Source organism: Podarcis gaigeae (genome assembly GCF_964106915.1).
Source record: "Podarcis gaigeae genome assembly, chromosome: 5".
Lineage (NCBI taxonomy): Eukaryota > Metazoa > Chordata > Lepidosauria > Squamata > Lacertidae > Podarcis > Podarcis gaigeae.
Genome location: NC_139681.1, coordinates 2,950,033 through 2,969,146, shown reverse-complemented (window position 1 = coordinate 2,969,146; position 19,114 = coordinate 2,950,033). Strand labels below are relative to the sequence as shown.

Below are 19,114 nucleotides of genomic sequence, written 5' to 3'. Positions count from 1 at the left end.
GAGGTTTTTTAACTGAGGTTGGATGACCACCTGTCAGGGATCATTTAGCTCTGATTGCTATATTGCAGGGGGTTGGATAGATGACCCTTCCAACTCTACAAGTCTATTACATATCCCTCCAAGACAGCATTGCTGGCCATGCTGGTGGAAGTGGTATTGGCGGAACCCAGGACTTTGGTTCTGTGTGACTTCAGTGTCTATGCCAAGGCCTCTTCCATGACAGCTTTGGAGCTATCACAGCTCATCAGTGGCCCAACCCACAGGGCAGGACAGATTTAGCCTGGGTTGTGTGGTCCAACAATAGATGGGATTCAAACAAGATAGACCACTTCCTGGTGAGGTTTGGTCTCATGGTGATTATCTCCCCATGCAGGGGTTCAGGACCTATTCAGATGGTCCATCCCAGAGACTTAAGGAATCTAATGGAGAGAACTGGCAATGGTACTGAGGCCCTTGTCTTCCCCTGTAACAGTGAAATGTGTAGGGCTATCCACACTTTCTCTCCTGAGTGCCCTCTCCACTGTTGTGGAGCTTGAAACACACCTTGGTGCTCTAGGGAGCTATGAGTTGTGAAGCAAGATGACAATGGCTACAGCGCTCTTGGCACAAACCCCATTGCAAAGGTGACCCAACACACCTTAGAGTACACAATAATGCACACTATGTTGCAATGAGGGGCAAAAAGGGCTATTTTGTCTCTGCCATTGCATCCTGAAATAGACATCCAGTAGATGACACACCGTCTCAACCCTTGCCTCTCATAGCTAATTATAGCTTGTTAGGTGTGCTTGTGTGTGTGATTGGTTATGTACTGTATATGTGCAAAAGTTCTGAACCAGTGCCTGGATGCAGCAATGGGCTTGGTGAGGGCTAATAAACTGAAGCTGAATCCCCGAAAGAGTCAAACCCTGTTGCTAAGCATCTGGAAACCTGGGTCAAGTACCATCTCTGCATGGGGTTGATCCATCCTTGTCATTGGGAAGCCCAGCATCCTCAGTGGCTGGGAATTTCTTTGACCAGCTTTGCCTTGTGTGCCAGCTGCCTTTCCTGGACTGAGATCATCTGGCCATGGAGCTTTCTGCCCTGGTAACCTCAAGGCTAGACTAATGTGCCAAATGCAGGGCTGCCCTAGAGATTAATCTGGAAGCTGCACTTGGTGGATGTTACGTTGCTCTGTGCAATGACTTAACACCAACAAGCTACACCATTGTTAAACTTTTGCTCTGGTTGCCAATAAGCTACTCAGCTAAGTTTAAGGTTATGGTATTGGCATACGGAGCCCTGAACAGCCCAGAACCTGATTATCTGAGATATACCTGATTAATATAATATAATATAATATAATATAATATAATATACCTGACTGTCTGCTCTGGTCTGCTGTGTTTTTTGTTTTTTTTAATACCATGTGCATCAGTGGGCCTGTTGTTTGTTACTCACCACTGAACATTTAGTTGTATAGTCCCCTTTCTGTCCCTTAATATTTTAGACAAACACCAAATTGGTATATTCTTGGACGCTTATTGAACAGATCTTCCCAGACTAAGACTAGACTGTATTTTATCTCCACACAATGTTTTTTCAGTTACATAGTTGTGCTTGTGTTTTGTAGCTGTAATTATATTTTACTGTATTTTGTATAGTTGCTGTTTTAAGGGAATCACTTAGATATTTTGGTTTGAAGTGACAAATAAATAAAACAGTAATGACTATGATGCTAATCTGTGCTGACTTTTCTTTAATTACATAAGAAAAATAGCTTAAAAGCTACTTATTTACATCTTTGCTTTGTCTTTCTGCACTTCCAGGACAGGGAATTGAGGCCAGTATTTTGCTACTGTGGTTGAAGCAGAAGCTGTAATTACATTGTCAGAATAATATTTATAGCACTGTATTACTTTCTCAAAATAATTGCAGGCATATGACAAATACATTACACTCATCAAAATTTTATGTAAACACATGCACAAGTTTTTATTTGACTTATTGATAGTGTGTGTGAGTTTCATGCCTTGCAATCTGTTGACCAATCAACCAAACAAGCAAAAAGCAATCTTCGTGGCCTTTTAACTGTTAACACTATAAATATCTGCTGTAAAATAAACAGTCACTTCTACTGTGGGCAATATTTGTTCTGTCATACTTTATGCTATGCAACTCTCATATCATGCTTTGAAGTGAGACACTTAATCTTTTTGTTCCTGGGATGTTATTGGATGAATTTGCTCTTGAAACAATTATTAAATTGACAATTTTTTAAATATGAGAGTTGAAAGTGATCTTTAGGGCTCATAAGGTCCTAAAAACCTGGTTGTCTTATAAGCAAATGAACCAACAACAGCCAGAAGACCTGAAAGCAAAAGCAGGCTTTTGCACAAACGATTCATGGCAGGTGCACGTGGTTCCCACAGAAATGGCTTGATGTGTCCTTTGATGTCGATATAGGTAATTTGCAGCTTCAAGCTGATTTCACTTATGCTGAAATAAATAAGTGGAAAGCGCTTTCTGAACTCTTGCTTACTGGCCTTTGGGGAGACCATATGAGGCCCTGCGATGCTCCCAGAGTCCTTTCCAGAGATTGGTAAGCAGCCCTGTCTGTCTCACTGGGCTTGGGGAGTGTATTCTCAGGTGGGGGCATCATTCTACACAAACCTGGGTGTTGTAGATTTTACCTGTTGGCCTTGAGTGTGAAATTCACTATACGATTCAATTTTTCATTGCAAAATGAATATTTTCGCTGATTTAATTTCTAATTGCCTTATCTTATATAATAAGATGCAACATAAAAAGAGTACTGGTTACATTATAAAACTAATTCAAAATAGCTTTTTAAAAATACATTGGTAGTTTTAAAACAGCTAGTAGGGAGGACCACAAACTTTTTTCCTGGTAAGTAAACACTGCTTTTTTTTTTAATTATTCAGAATATTTATATCCCACTTTTTCCGGAATATTGCTAACAATAAAAATGAAATTCATAAACTTAGCAAAAGGACCCCATAGTAATAAGATACATATCCCGCAGGCTGGTAGTTTTTTGGTCCAGCTTGCTGGGGTCTGCAGTGTGGCACCCATAGACATCCTGGCACCTCAGGTGGTCCCCGGCCCCTCCCAATTTTTAAATTTGACTTAAACAAGCTTTGCAGGTTTGCTAATTTGGTCAGGAGTGCCTGTTTTATTTGGACAGAGAAGGTGATAAATCACCAGTTTTCCTTCTGAAAAATTAGTATGATATGGTGCTCACAACAGTTTCTTCGATTTCCAAATGTGGTCCTGAGCTCAAAAAGATTGGGAACCCTGTTCTAATATTCTCAATTGTGCTTTCTTCTGTTCAGAGTGCAATACAATAAAATGCAGTATAAGAAATAAAAGAAGCAATAAAGATACGCTAGCTCAGTGGGAGAACACATGCTGTCCATGCAGAAAGTCCAGGTTCAATCCCTGGCACCTCCAGCTGAGAAGCAAAATAAACAAGGAGAAAAGAGCGTTCGGGTAGCAGATGATGTGAGACATCCCTGCCTGAGAGTGTGCCCACTTGAATAATTTTGGGGGGTGGGCGCCAGGTAAGCCCCGTCCCGCATACACTGTTTGAATGGCCATGCCCATCAGCTGGGGGGCAGCACCCTCAATTTTTTTGGGGGGGGCAAATACCCCACGGCCCCTAGGAGTTGGCTCCTTACACCAGAGTAAACAATAAACTGCTCGATGACGATTAGTCTGACTACGAACTCCTCCTCCGCCTTCCTTCCTATTGCTTGCTGTCCTGTCATGGAAGTGGAGATCTAGGCCTATTTGTGTCAACAAAACAGCCTGTCTTTTAAAATGTATAGTTCCCAACTCCAGGGATGCAATCTTGAAGTTTGATAAGCAAAGCTAGGATGCCTCATTTTCACAGAAGACTGACATTCTTTGAAATTAAATGAAGCAGCCAGTCCGTCCAGACATCTCTATAAATCTAAGTGTGCAACATCTGCTACATCCTGTGAACTGGCAGGTCATATGGTCATGCAATACAGCAGCTGGACACTATGAATAACTCATGGTGGGTGGCCGGTCAGCCCTGTTCACTCGTTTTCTCGGTTACCAAGTGTGGTTGAAGTTCAGGTTAAGACTCAGACCATTCATTTTCTGCTGATTTTATGCAATTGCTCTTTGAAGGGATACTGTTGCCTGATTATATGCTTAAATGAAGGGCTAATCCCAGGATTGTGTTTGCTATGAGGTATCTGAAATGAGAACACTTGTTCTTTAACAGAAAGATTAACTGTTGTTCTAATGCATCAGGGACTGGTGAAGGAACTTCAAGCAGTCAATAATGTTTAATTTATTAACTACAATTTAGTCCCTCAGTTCCTCAAAGTAATTATACTTGCAGGCCCTGGGGCACTAAAAACGAACAGAGGTAAGGAAATTTCTGCATTGGTTTTTAGACCACAGAATGAATAAAACTCCCTTTGGTCAATGTAAACAGAGGTCTTTAAAAACAAAGGGCCATATCATATGTGACCTTAAATTCAGATTTACATTTAACTTGTAGGTTTAAAATCCAAAAAGTATCAGCTGTTAGCGCCAATAAGAGAATGCAGAAACAACCTTCAGAGGACAAATTTGTCTTAGTAGCTCAGCTGGGGAGAAAAGAGTTAACCTCCCACATGCCTGCTGCAACCCTGATTATTATCAGCACACCCCTTACCACTATTTGCATGTTTTAAAACTTGCATTTTACACCAGGTGTCCTAAACCCTCTCCAGTTTTTGTATTCTCAGGGGTTGCTGTCATCTCGAAACTGTGGGCTTGGGCTGGCAATATATTCTGCCTTAAATTGGCCCTCTCACAAGTTATCCAACTTCATAGGAAGGCTGGTGCCCTTTAGCCTTGTTGCACAGCTCAGAAAAGCATGGCATACAAGTGTGTGCAAGTGCATTAAAAATCCAAAATTAAAGTTTACCATTAAATTACGGAATCTCTCTAACAACTTGAAAATACTATTTTATTATTTGCCTACGGTTTCATTCACAGAAAAAAAGTTTTGTATTACCTTGCTTAAATCATTGTAGAGTGGGGAGGGGGGAATCATTTAAACCTAAAGAGTAAAATCAACTGTAAATTAGAAATCAGGGATGGACTGAAAAGAAGCTTTTCTCCTTCAAATAGAGGAAACCATCTAGCCTGTGAAAGACTGCTTCCAAGGCTGAGAAGACAGACTCCTGATTCAAATTCCAGAGGACACATAGTCTTCCCAGGTCCCTAAATAACTTCTTGCCTTTGCCAAGGGTGGAAGGCTCTGATGGGGCTCCCTCTCCAGCAGTTCCTAAGGCATAATAGAATGGAAATGTAGCTCACAATTTGACTAAAGGAGCTGTTTATTTCATGTGTAGACAGCCAGCTATTTTTTATTATTATTTGTGTTCAGGGCTATCACCTTTCCTGCTACAGCTGCAGCCTTTCCCCCCCTTCACTTTACAGTGTCTGCTTTCCAGCCCAAAGCTGGTGGGCATTCTTAGTGTTCAGCGCTCTGAAGGTCCTGGAGGGTTTTCCTCTGGGCAACAGCACTCACAGGAAGTGACATCGTCTGGTGGTCTTCCACAGCAGCCTTCCCATCATTTGTTGTAGACCCAGGGGTAGCTTAACTTGTGGCCCTCTAGATCTTAATGGCCTAAAGCTCCCACCATGGCTGGGCTGATGGAAGTTGGACCCCAACAACCTATGGAGGGTCAAAGGTTGCTTGTCCCTGCTTTAAACAAACAAGTGTGATTTCTCTGTGTGCCATGTTCTCCCATGGGAATATGTAGGCTGCCATGACTTGTAGAATTGCAGCCTTTTAAAAAGGTCCAGTGTGATCATGCAGAATTTAGAGGTCATGTGTTTACTTGCTATGTGGAAGAACCAGTTATTACCAGTTATTTCCTGGTTTTGTATGCACATCCCTCCCAGGATGCAAGCCTGCCAGCGGTCAGCTCTATATGATTGCTCTTTGATATTTAGGATCTATAATAGGCATAGGCCTTCTTTTTGTGCAATTCAGATAAAATCTAGCCTTAACTTTTAAGTGGTTTGTGGCTGAATTCAATCAAACTTTGATGTAAGATGAACTTGTGGCCAATCAATATTCCTTTTACTGTTCAGATGGCCACATAGCCTGATATAAATTGGTGTCCTAAATTGTAGCATATTGTGCTAAAAATCCTTTAAGCCTGAGATCCACTATGACCTAGCATTTGTGAATCTTAAGCTGCAGACTCCTTGATCAGGGCACATGTCCTTCTTTGGTAATTTTCTAAGAAAGGAATATTGAGAAAATTATTCTCTTCTTGGAAGCAAAGTGGAAAGCTGAAGTTCCTTTTCTTCATACTTCACTGGCAATAAAACGGGGGCATGTTCTACGTTTCAGCAAATACAGAACAGTAAGGCCTTTAAATTGTGTGTAAAATGATCTATTGCCATGGTCGCCAACCTTTCTGGGCACATTAGCAATCTGGAGAAACTCTTGTGGTCCCCAAGCATATACCACAACCTGTTCTTTGTATTGGCTACAGTAGAATCCTCCTTTCAAGCCCAGTTTCATCAGAGTGAGGGGAGGAGACCCTGTGGGTGCCAGGGAAGGCTTCTGCAGGCACCTCCTTGGTAGCCTCTATTCTGGTGTTCTAAAACTAAGTTGCAGTGACCATACACATCAAATCCACATTTTGTTCTACCTAGATTACCCTAGACTAGCTATCCTAAGCAAGCTTTGTTTTTGTATTCTTTGTGGTGAGGTGAAAGCAAACTGGATGGCCAAGAAGATCTTTCCCAATGGATCATCCAGAAATGAGAAATAGCCTTCTGGCACCTTAAAGATTAACAAAAAATTATTTTAGCATAAGCTTTCATTGTCTGGAGTCCATTTCATTGCATGCCAGTGGACTCTAGTTCAACAAAGCTTCTGCCACAATAAATTTGTTAGATTTTAAAGTGCCACAAAACTCTTTGTCAACAGACTAACACAGCTGCCCCTTTGGAAATACCTTAGAAAACCTGAAGTTAGGTTGTGACACATAAGGGCTGGGAATATACTGTATTAAACTGTCTTGAGGTATATATAATTCTTGTTAATGCTATATCTGCATGGGCCAGAATGCCTCTGCTACTCAAAGACCAAGTCACACACAGCTATTGTCTGCTGCTAACAGTTGGATGGCTGGCAAATTAAATATGTATTACCTTGGTAAGCCAAACCTGAAAATGCTTGCCCTGTGTTTTGCTTTGGGGAATTGAAAACTTCCTCTAGAAATGGCTCAATTTTAGGTAGGTTTTATTAGGAGCAGCTTGTATGGAAGAGTCTGCCATGACATCTTATTCCCTATGGTATGTTGCTGCATCACTTTGTGTCCTTGGATATTAGAAAGGGAGGTATTAGAAGGAATGCTCCCTGAGTGCCAGGCTACACATTCTGTAAGGATAGAGATGAACTCTGGTTTCTTAAAGGTAAAGGTAAAGGGACCCCTGGCCATTAGGTCCAGTCATGGCTGACTCTGGGGTTGCGGCACTCATCTCGCTCTATAGGCTGAGGGAGCCGACGTACAGCTTCTGGGTCATGTGGCCAGCATGACTAAGCCGCTTCTGGCAAACCAGAGCAGCGCAAGGAAACACCGTTTACCTTCCTGCCGGAGTGGTACCTATTTATCTACTTGCACTTTGTCGTGCTTTCGAACTGCTAGGTGCAAGGAACAATTGCTTATTTCTATGTATGTCCTGCAACGAAGTAAGGAATTGCCTGCCATGGTATCTAGTGCCAAGAGTTTAAATTTAGAAACAATTGTCTTGCTTTTTATTTATTTTCTTCAGGTCTGGGGGAATTGAAATAGGCTTCTGTTATTACACACTGATTCCATTTATATATATTTTTGTTCCAAAGGACTGAAACAGAATGTCAGCCTCTTATGGGAGTTTGCGGGGCAATGCAGCTAGGGATTGTCAATTTCAGTTCCTCTCAGGTGAGAGCCTGAGCGGGAGTTTGTGTAGGTAGAGGGTGGGCCCATGAGGAGGAGAGCTGGGAGTGAGAGTTAATGCGGGACACAAGCAGGGGGTGGGGTGGGGCCAGGGGGGGTGATGTTGTGGTGACAGAAAGGGGTCTGACTTAAAGGTTGAAAGGGGGCCAGAGAGCCGGACGTTGCCTTTCCCACTTTTATTCAATTCCGGTATTGGAGCTCAGCTGGGGAGAAAAAGGAGTCATTTAAGTGTCAGGATCATGTATGAATCAGTCCCAGGGCAAGTTTGCAGGGAGGTAAGATACCGGAGGGATTTAGCTTCAGCACCCATTTGCTTCAGAAATTGGATGTATATCACCTGCTTTATAATTGATTTTAAAAACAAGGATTGCTGCTCACAGCTTGGTTAAAGTGGAGGGATTTGCCGCTAGAGGGGGCTGTAATACATTCTTTGGCAACTGGTTAGACAAGATTGTGACCTTTGCCCAGAGATGTCCCCAGAGCCACAACTCGGCCACAGTTTCTTGATGTCCAAACTGGCCAAGCACACATGTCTCTTTAAATCCATTCAGTCTTAAGTTAAAATCGGTGTCTCTCTATCTATATAATGTGAACTGGAGGATTTATTCCCATCCTGCTTCTCTCCCCCAGCCCCCCCCCCCCCCCCGCAAAAGCTGGAGTGCAAAGCTGTGACTTTTTTTGGCGTTTGGAACATTTGTCTTTCTATGCTTGTTTTATAAATCAAGAGTAAAAATGATCTTACTGTTGCACTATTTCATGATGCTTTTGACTCATTAGCCAAGTATCTGAAATCCTAGTAATAATTATAGATTCTTAACATCAGTCTTCCATTTGAGATGAATCTTAATTTATATCACAGAATAATAGAATCATCATACCTTTCACATTTTAAAAGCATGATCGTTATGTTTTGGTGATATTTAACTTCAGTTAGAATTTTGGAGTTGATCCATCCACATAATGATTTGATTTTTGTGAAGTTGTAAGTGTTGGTTCCATGTCCCCTTTTGTATAAAGGTAGGCAACATTATGCTAATTTAAACAGTTTTCCTTAAATCTTTGAGATTTGAAGAAAAATCAGTTTCAAAAAGTTAAGAAAGTAAAAGTCAGAGGTTGCTTTGTGCCTAACCCCAAGTGACCTTACTTCAAGTTCTCTTTCTGTGTGTTCCAAAGGAGCAATGTTCCCAGGCCCTTCTCGCAACTTTGGTTGCCAGCTGGCTCCGTCCCTTTCAAGCGGATACTCCTTTGCTATTTCCAGGACCTGGCAAAGGACGCTTCCATTTGCAATGGGCTGCCTTTTAGTAATATCTGTTTAACTATATTTTAATATGTAATAGTATGTTTATAAGCCAGCCTGTAAACAACTGAAGAAATTGAGAACTTGTAAGTCTTGCCCAGAGTGTCCTGTATGCTAATGTTTAGACTTTTATAGACTGGAATTCTTTTATTATTCTTATTTAAATTTACTGGCCTTCTTCTTTTGGAGTCCTAGCTACAAACCTGACTAATATTTCATTGAAAATCAATAGTTTTCTTTAACTGAAAATAATCCTGGGGTGAAGATTTACATAGCTTGCATTACTAGCATACTTGATGCATTTACATTACCGTACAAAAATTGGCTTTTACGATATCGCTGCTGAAGCAGACATATGGTAAAAGGGAATGGGTGTGAGTGCTTGTGGAATTTGAAGGGAGCAGCTTATATTTGGGTATTGTCTTTTTTCTTTTCCCCTCTTGAATTTTAAAGGTGTGGCTAATATTCGAGTGCAGCTTATATTCGGACCAATATGGTAAGAAAGCAAAATACTCTGGCTTCAGTCTTCTGGAAGGAAGATTTTAGGGTGTTGTGTTCCCTGACTGCAAATTGCAGTGGTTTGCCAAGCTGCCTAAAAATAAAGTTAGTAGTGAGTGACTTCCCCTTTGAAATATTGCTATTTTGCATCCTACAGCCTGCAATAATATTTTTTCCTCCATTAGATTGTATTTTTGCTCCATAATCGCTCCTGTTTACTTCTTTGAGTCACTATAAAATGTAACTTTTCTGTTATGTGACAGGTTGAAAAATACTTTAAGTACTTGAGGCAAAGCAGACAAAAATAGTGGTAAAAGTTAAAGTCCATTGATCCTGCAGAACTCCAGGGAAATAATCTTTGCATTTCTACTAGGTTCCTTTCCAGCCAGAGTGCAGTAGCAAGCGAATCTTGTACAGTGAACAAAGTACCACAACCTAGTTTTGAATTTTGAACAAGATATTTATTAAGGGAAATCTACAATCCTTAGGCATATGCAGAAAATGAAACTGTCTAGTATTATTTTATTTTATAGATGGGAAGAAGGAGTTTCATTTACATGCTCTTAAAGGCTTTGTCTCCGCAGCATGCCTGTAGTGCCAAAGGGGCAGGCTGGCATGTTAGATTGTTTTGAAGTGTAACAGTTGGATTCATTCTGCAGTGCCAATTAATCCTCCCCCTTTGTCATGCTAAAATTTAAAATGGAGTTGTTTATGCATCAGCTTTATTCCGTATAGAAGACCATATAGAACAGTGTTTCCCAACCTTGTGCCTCCAGATGTTTTTGGCCTACAACTCCCATCATCCCTAGCTAGCAAGACCAGTGGTCAGGGATGATGGGAGTTGTAGGCCAAAAACATCTGGAGGCACAAGGTTGGGAAACACTGATATAGAAGAACCCCTTTTCACCCCTCTCTGCAAAGTTCTCCTTCCCTCCCAGTTGCAGTGGGGACAGTCTTGTGATTGCCTTCAGTATCCTATAGCAGTGGTGGCGAACCTATGGCACGCGTGCCAGAGACGGCACTCTCAGCCCTCTCTGTGGGCACACGCACAGTCGCCCCACTGTGCTGGAGGTGGGAGGAGGAGGAGGGCTCACGAACACGCCCACAGCCTGCAGCCCGAGTGCCGTAGCTTCCGTGCCGGGGTAGGGGAGGAGGAGAGAAGGGCTGGGTTAGGGTAAGGAGAGGGGGGTGTCATCGTCGTGGAAGCAGCGGCCTCCCCTGACAAAGGGAGGCGACTTGAGTGCAAAAAAACTAACAACCCCAAGACGGGAGGTGATCTGGTGTGCAGGGGCGCCGACTTATAAAAAATATTGGGGGGGCCCATACCGGGGTCCTGCCCCGGGAAGTTTTATAAGATCCGCTCCCGGCCCGTTGCTGCTGCTGCCGCCCGCCTCGTGGCCCCCTCGCCAGCTGAGGGAGGGAGAGAGACCGAGAAGGAGAGAGATGCGTGGTGGGCAAGGCAAGTGCCCGCCTCGCCTCGCCTCCCACCGCCCCTCGTGCCGGCCGCCCCCTCCCCTCCCTTCCCCGCGCGCGCGCCTCGCTCGCTCGCCCTCCTCACCCCAGCTCTTGGCCGTTCGCCCCAGGAACTCGCCGCTGTTGGGGTTGTAGATGAACCTCCGCCACTCGGCCATAGACTGGCTGAAGGGCTTCTCCTCCTCCTTGGCCAGAGAGAGAGAGAGAGGCTGGAAAGAGAGAGGGAGCTCGGCGGTTCGCGGGCGGCGGTTTTTCCCCTGCCGAAACAACAGCGGCTCCTCAGAACCGCTAAGTAACTCTCCCTCAGGCGCCCGGCGGGAGAGCAGAAGAGAGGAAAAGGAAAGAGGGGCTGGGCCAGTCGCACGCACCGAGCAAAACTACTCGCGCCGCCTCTTTTACTACCGTAATAATTATTTGTTTTAACTCATTACTGAATGTATTTTAAAAGGTAACTATCATCAAACAAGGAAAATAAAAAATACCAACATAATTTTGTGATTTTACAAAGCATAATATAACTACCGTATTTTTCGCTCTATAACACGCACCTGACCATAACACGCACATCGTTTTTAGAGGAGGAAAACAAGGGAAAAAAACATTCTGAATGAAACAGTGGATGTATCATTTTTGTGCTTCATGCTGTGGCCACAGACATGTGATCTGATGGTGAATTTGGGGTGACCCAATGCAAAAATCCTGAGGATCCATGTGGATCCATGTTTTGTAACCACGTTTTTGCACCATTGCAGCCCCAGGGAACAGTGGGTGCGTGATTTTGGGGGGGCAGGCTGTAGCCATGGACATGCTATGTGCTCTGATGGTGAATTTGGGCTGACCCAATGCAAAGATCCTGAGGATCCATGTGGATCCATGTTTTGTAACCACGTTTTTGCACCATTGCAGCCCCAGGCAACAGTGGGTGCGTGATTTTGGGGGGGCAGGCTGTAGCCATGGACATGCTATGTGCTCTGATGGTGAATTTGGGCTGACCCAATGCAAGGATCCTGAGGATCCATGTGGATCCATGTTTTGTAACCACGTTTTTGCACCATTGCAGCCCCAGGCAACAGTGGGTGCGTGATTTTGGGGGGGCAGGCTGTAGCCATGGACATGCTATGTGCTCTGATGGTGAATTTGGGCTGACCCAATGCAAAGATCCTGAGGATCCATGTGGATCCATGTTTTGTAACCACGTTTTTGCACCATTGCAGCCCCAGGCAACAGTGGGCGCGTGATTTTGGGGGGCAGGCTGTAGCCATGGACATGCTATGTGCTCTGATGGTGAATTTGGGCTGACCCAATGCAAAGATCCTGAGGATCCATGTGGATCCATGTTTTGTAACCACGTTTTTGCACCATTGCAGCCCCAGGCAACAGTGGGTGCGTGATTTTGGGGGGGCAGGCTGTAGCCATGGACATGCTATGTGCTCTGATGGTGAATTTGGGCTGACCCAATGCAAAGATCCTGAGGATCCATGTGGATCCATGCTTTTAAACCACATTTTAAGTGGGGAGGGAAGGAAAAACACAGAACGGACAAGGAGCACGAGAGGGGTGTGCAGAGAAGCAGCTGGCTAAGAATGCAGGAGAGGGGTATAACGGGGAGGGAGGAAAGGAAGGCAAAAGTTTTCCCTCACCTACCCACCCAAGCCAGCCACCTCTTGCGCTCTCTCTCTCTCTCTCTCTCTCTCTCCCTCCTGCATGTTTTCAGCAGCACCGGAGCACAGAGACGACACTCTGCTTTCCCCTCTGCTTGCCTGGAGGGGAGGGGCTTTCCCTGCTCTTTGTTCCGTTTGAGCAAACACAGCAAGGAAACAGAGGAGGGTGGGCAGTAAGACCCTGAGGCAGAATGCCGGAAAGCAGCCGCTTCCTCTTTTCAGGTTTCCCTTCTCCGAGACGCGCGATTTGATTTTTGCCTGATTTTATTTGCCTCCCCTTGCACCAATTGGCTCCAGGGACCACACATTCGCTCAATAACACGCACAGACATTTCCCCTTCCTTTTTAGGAGAAAAAGTCTGTGTGTTATAGAAGGAAAAATACGGTAATAATTTTCTTAAATTATTGGGGGGGCAGAGCCCCCCCAAACGAATTTTTGAGGGGGCTCGGGCCCCCTCAGGCCCCATGGAGTCGGCGCCTATGCTGGTGTGGGAATTTGCATGTGGGGGCCTTAGAAACCTCCTGCGCTTTCTTGGGAAGGAAGTGTTGCTGAGGTCGGCAGGGTTTACTCCCGAGTAAGGGTGTGCAGAATAAGGAGGAGGGAAGCCTGGTGGGGACTCAAAGGGGGCCAGGTGTAGGTGAGGGAATTAAGAGCAAGATGGTGGGCAACACTGGGGTGTGAGGGATGGGCGTCCTCTCTGGAGGGTTGTTTCCCTTTATAAAGAGTATCTGAGGGGTGGATCAGCAGGACTTCAGCCAGCCGACTTCCCCTGGGACTGATAGGGGTGCATGTAAACACACTTGTGCAGGTTGCATTTTGCAATAAACAGGTGCTTAATTATTGGCAGGCAGAAGGGTGAACCCTTTTGGGTCATGTGGTTTGTGTTTAGCCTTTTATCTTATGAATGTAGATGTTTACATATGGAAAAAGTATTGGAAGAGAGGAGGGTTATTGGTTTGTTCTTGTTTTCATTATGTATTTTGTGTTTTTTATCTTCTATTTTTATGCTGCGAACTGCCCTGAGACTTGCACATGAAGGGCGGTATGCAAATTCAATAAATGAATAAATAGAAGGATTGGGATCTGGATGGAGAAAAAAAGCACTGAGTTATACCATAAAATTATATATCAATGTAAAGATAATTTAATAAAGAACTTTCATGAAGGATTATTTATTACAACAGCAGTCATAAAGAAGAAACGTGAAACACACAGAAAAATATACAGGTGAAATTGCCATGTTGGCACTTTGTGATAAATACTGTATTTTTCGCTCCATAAGACGCACCTGACCATAAGGCTCACCTAGTTTTTAGAGGGGGAATGCAAGAAAAACAATATTATTTAAAGGGAGCGCTGAGCAGAACCTGTATGCATCCCAGGCTCTGCTCAGCGCTCCCTTTCATGAGCCGTGTGGAGCGTGTGTGGCTTTTCCCCGAGGAGGGAGAAGGGCAGCCCATCACTGACGGGCTGCCCTTCTCCCTCCTCGGGGGAAAAGCCCCCGACAGCCACACACACACTCCACGTGGCTCTTTAAAGGGAGCGCGGCTATCCCTGGCTTTCGCAGGAGGTGGGGGAAGTGTTCTGGCTTTGGGGATAGCTGTGCAGCCTGCATTCGCTCCATAAGACGCACACACATTTCCCCTTACTTTTTAGGAGGGAAAAAGTGCGTCTTATAGAGCGAAAAATACGGCAAGTGGGTTTTGGGTTGCAGTTTGGGCACTCGGACTCTAAAAGGTTCGCCATCACTGTCCTATAGCATTCGTCTAATTAGTGTGTTGAGACCGACAGCCTGGATCACCTACCCATTGAAGGTGGATTGTGTGGCACCACTATTTTTCTTTTGGGTGGCTTTTTTCTCTTTTGGGGAGGAGGGTGAAGAGCAGGCAAAAGAGAGAGCATGGGAAACCAGATTCAAAAAGGCCATCTTGTAAGAGATACAGTGGGGCCTCGCAAGGCAAAATTAATTCATTCCGCAAGTTTTTTCTTCTTGCGAGTTTTTCGTCTTGCGAAGCACGGTTTCCCATAGGAATGCATTGAAAATCAATCAATGCGTTCCTATGGAGACCGTCCGGGGACAGAGGGGAAGCGCCGCGCGTCTTCCCCTCTGTCCCCGGACCTGTTTAAAGCAAGGGGCGGCGGGGAGAAGATTGCTTCTCCCTGTTGCCTGCCCCGCAATCTCCGGGGACAGCGGGGAAGACGCGCTGCGCTTCCCCGCTATCCCCGGAGCTTGCGGGGCAAGCTTCGTTTTGCGAAGCAAGCCCATAGGGAAATGCGTCTTGCGAAGCGGCTAAGAAAACGAAAAACTCCTTCGTCCAGCGCGTTTTTCATCTTACGAGGCGTTCGTCTTGCGGGGTACCACTGTACATTTAAAAGTCGCCCCTGTGTTTCAGGCTCTTTGATGAACATAGGCCCTGGGTTTGAAAAAGTAAAGAGGTCTGGCAGCAAACCCGGGATGGATGTTGCTCTTGCCAATAGCTGCACTGCCGCCTCCCAGCACCATCACAGGGGGTTCATGGCGCTTTGAATGAGGCAGTGGCGACATCCTGCTGCAGATGTGGAAGGCTTTCATCCCCAGGGTGGCTGTCTGTAGCAGAGCTGCAAAAAAAGGGAGGGAGAGGTAAGAAGCAGGTGGACCAAGCAGCACTGAGAAGGACATTTTGCACCTGCAAGGCTGCCAAATGCTGCTTGTCCTTCAGCCCCCAGAGGTGTGCTCACCTGGCAGGGAATCCACACCTTTCCCATTTATGCTGTAAGAATTATAAGTCTGTATTCTTACATTTCGTGTCCCTGTGATATCACTGCTAGTATTTCTCTCTCTCTACCTTTATAGCCATGTACCTGCCTCCTTCAGATAACATTCTATGCATCTGATTAGGTGGACTTGAGTCCATTAAAGCTTATAAAATGATCAATTTGTTAGTCTTTCAGGTGCCAGAAGACTTTGCTGTAACAGACTAACATAGTCACCACTCTAGAAATTTTTCTAAATAGGTGATCAGGGGTCAGCAAACTTTTTTAGCAGGGGCCCAGTCCACTGTCCCTCAGACCTTGTGGGGCCAGACTGTATTTTTTGGGGAAAAAATTAAACAAATTCCTATGCCCCACAAATAACCCAAAGATGCATTTTAAATAAAAGGACACCTTCTACTCAAGTAAAAACACGCGGATTCCTGGACCACCCACGAGCTGGATTTAGAAAGCAATTGGGCCGGATCTAGCCCCCGGGCCTTAGGTTGCCTACCCATGGTGTAGATCTAGTAATTTGTGAATATGTAGTAAGCTTGTAGATTGTGAACATGTTAATCCTATACATGTTTCCTCAGAGTAAGTCTCCTAGATTTAAATTGCAATTAGTTCCAACCACATGTGCATAGCTTTGCAACACTAATGTGCTGGTGGGCTAGATTATTGTGGCTTTCTTTGGATAGCTTTGATATGTTGTAAGGCACTTTGACCGGGCAATTAAATGATTCTCTCTTTTCCCCTTCAGCTTTTCGTTGTAGCCTCCAGTTTCTTGGAAACATTGCAGCTGGAAACAAAGCTTCTCAGCACAGGATTTGGACTCTTGCTTTCCCTTCGCTTTTCTTGTAAGCATCTTGTCCCGCCCATCAACAAATGAAATATTATATATTATAAGCTCTCATTTTTGGAGAATGAGAGAGTAGTACTTTATTTGTGTATGCTAATCACAGGAATCAGGTTAACTGGAAAAAAACTCTTGTTCTAAATAGATTGGGTTGGTTTTCGCCATAGACCGCAAGATCACCAGTAGGCTTAATATCCTTAACGTTTTGTGCCAAATCGTATGCAGGTAGGTACAATGGGTTTTAATTCATTAATGCTTGGCTAAATACAAGTTTATCTTGACCAAAATATCACAGTTTACATACAAAAATTCAGTTATGAATTTAGAACAGGATCTTGAAATTCTTTACAGCTAGGTTTTAATAGGACTGCTATGAATTTCAAGAAAACCTGGTCAGTTGATTAATTGTTGATTAAAGCTGCATAAATTTGGGTATTAATCGCATATGAATAACTCAGTATATAAATAACTTTACTTGCTTGTAGATGATTTACAAATTCCTGATGGCAGCATTTTAGATAACACATTTCCTTTTGCATGTGAGAGAAGAATAAATGGTTATATTAATATTGCACTGGCCAACTCATTTTTTTGTCAGTTATAGTATTAAAATAGTTACATTTTTAAAAAAAATGCTGCCTGATATTAATTTGGGGGCTACTTTTAGTTAATTAATTGGTTGGAGTAACTTAAATTAAATAAATGTTGCAACCCCACTTTTTCTTCTAACGTCACCTCTAAGAGGAAATGCTAAATTCAAATAAATTGTTCCAGAAATGTATAGTAGTATTTGAAACCTTAAACCCCTTTCTCAATGAAAAACTAATGACTTTGTATTACACTGTTTAGAATTTGCAAACTACTTTTTAAATTGCCCATTGCAACATTGTCATGAGGCAACAAAGTTTTTGAACAAAGTTTGACAGAGTTTGGGGGATTTAAATAGAAAAATCTCCATTTAAAAATTACTTGGCCACAACTCTAACCTGCTTCCCAAAACTGTGAGGGCAAGGTAGCAAACACTGAAGTAAAAAACACTGTACACAGCATCACAATTTAAACATTTCTAGTTACCATTCCATTCATATAAACATAAGCGCTTAACTTTGTATGAATTCCCTCTCTGTTTCCAAAAAGTGTCAAAGCAATTGGTGTTAAAAGGATGACATAATAATACAGCTTCAGTGCTTGCTTGCTTCAGTAGCAATTCTTAGATTAGCATAACCAGACAGGAACCCATCCTGACCTTTCTAGTTTCAGGTAAACTTTTGGATGGATGGATGTGTGAGTGAAAACACTTCTCTATAAACAGGGCTTTGGTTGATTTACATTCTATGGCTTTTTAAATATATTTGTGGGAGTGGGGTTATTGGTTTGTTTTCTTTGTTTTTGTTTTATTAAGTATTTTGTGTTCTTATTTTGTATTTTTATGTTGTGAACCACCCTGTGATCTTCGGATGGTATTTTATTGATTGATTGATTGATTGATTGATTGCATTACACATTGAGGGATTAATTGGGATTATTTTAGAATAAAATAGCCCCCAAAGTCCCTTCCAACATTCTTAGATTCAGTAAATACCCATCACCATTTGCACCATTTGAAGAGTTGGGTGCATTACATATTGGCTGTTGGTACGTAGCCTAAACAATCCAGAACAATAAATATTCCTGTTTTTTCGTTTTGTTTTTGAGGAATTGCTTGAAACATCAAGATGAGAAAGTGGTTTCCTATTGCTGCATGGTTCTTTTCACTTGTCTTAACCCTGAGAGGACAAGAGAACTACAGGAAGAAAGCAACTTGAACGTTGCCCTTGCTGTTCTGCAGGCATCCAGGAAGTACCCGGAATCAGAATGGACGTCTGTATACCTCTCCTTTTTCCCAATACATTACCTTAAGTCTTTGATAGTTGTCTTTTCTCAGATGAGATGTGCAGCTTGCTTTTAACTTATTTTAGTAAATACATTGTAATAACTTAATATTGATTTTAATTCTAAGAGAACTTAACAATATGTAAACTTTATATTGGCCCAAAGTAAGGCTGGGATTGAAAGAACTGAATGCCCAATGGTGTTCCATAGTCTCTGGTAGAAGTCACGTGTTTCTAACAAGCTGGGCCATAATTACAATAATTTCACACTCTTCATCTCTTGCTAGAAGTTGTAGGAGGAAGGAGAATGTGATAAACCCTTTTGGATGTGCAAGTTGTTGGGCTTTTTTTGCATGTCTGCAGGGCTCTTTGGACTCTAAAATAAAATGCCACTTGCAGATAGAGATGGTGAGAAATTTGAAACTCTCTTATTCACACTTTTTGAACTAATACATGAAGTGAAAAACAATTCTCATTTGAATTCACACTTATTTGTGCCTCCTTGAACGACACAATGAGGAATGAGTATCCAGACTGCTTTCTGTCTGTCAGGAACAATAAAGTGGAAAGTGAGGCGAGTGCTGTGCCCGCCTTGAGCTCCTTGCCGCTTACGGTGTTAGGACCCTGAACAGGAGATTCATCAACATCATTCCTTTTGATGAATTTTGTTGTATGTCCAGTTAGTAAACTGCTATAATAAATCCATTTCAGGGAGAGGAGGACCTAATGGACATTG

The 19,114-nt window shown here is 43.2% G+C and overlaps 1 protein-coding gene across 3 annotated transcripts in view; it reads left to right on the top strand.

The window, feature by feature from the left end:
- The window catches only part of ATXN10 (ataxin 10), a 78,034-nt gene that overhangs the window by 10,737 nt on the left and 48,183 nt on the right, over positions 1 to 19,114 (top strand). For all 3 annotated transcript variants that reach the window (XR_014564201.1, XR_014564202.1, XM_083738822.1), the window contains exons 4-5: positions 16,412 to 16,508; positions 18,203 to 18,367. Coding sequence is in view for 1 of the 3 variants with exons in the window: in XM_083738822.1 (XP_083594948.1) it covers positions 16,412 to 16,508; positions 18,203 to 18,367 (262 nt within the window). In the remaining 2 variants the exon portion in view is untranslated. The remainder of the gene's footprint in view (positions 1 to 16,411; positions 16,509 to 18,202; positions 18,368 to 19,114) is intronic.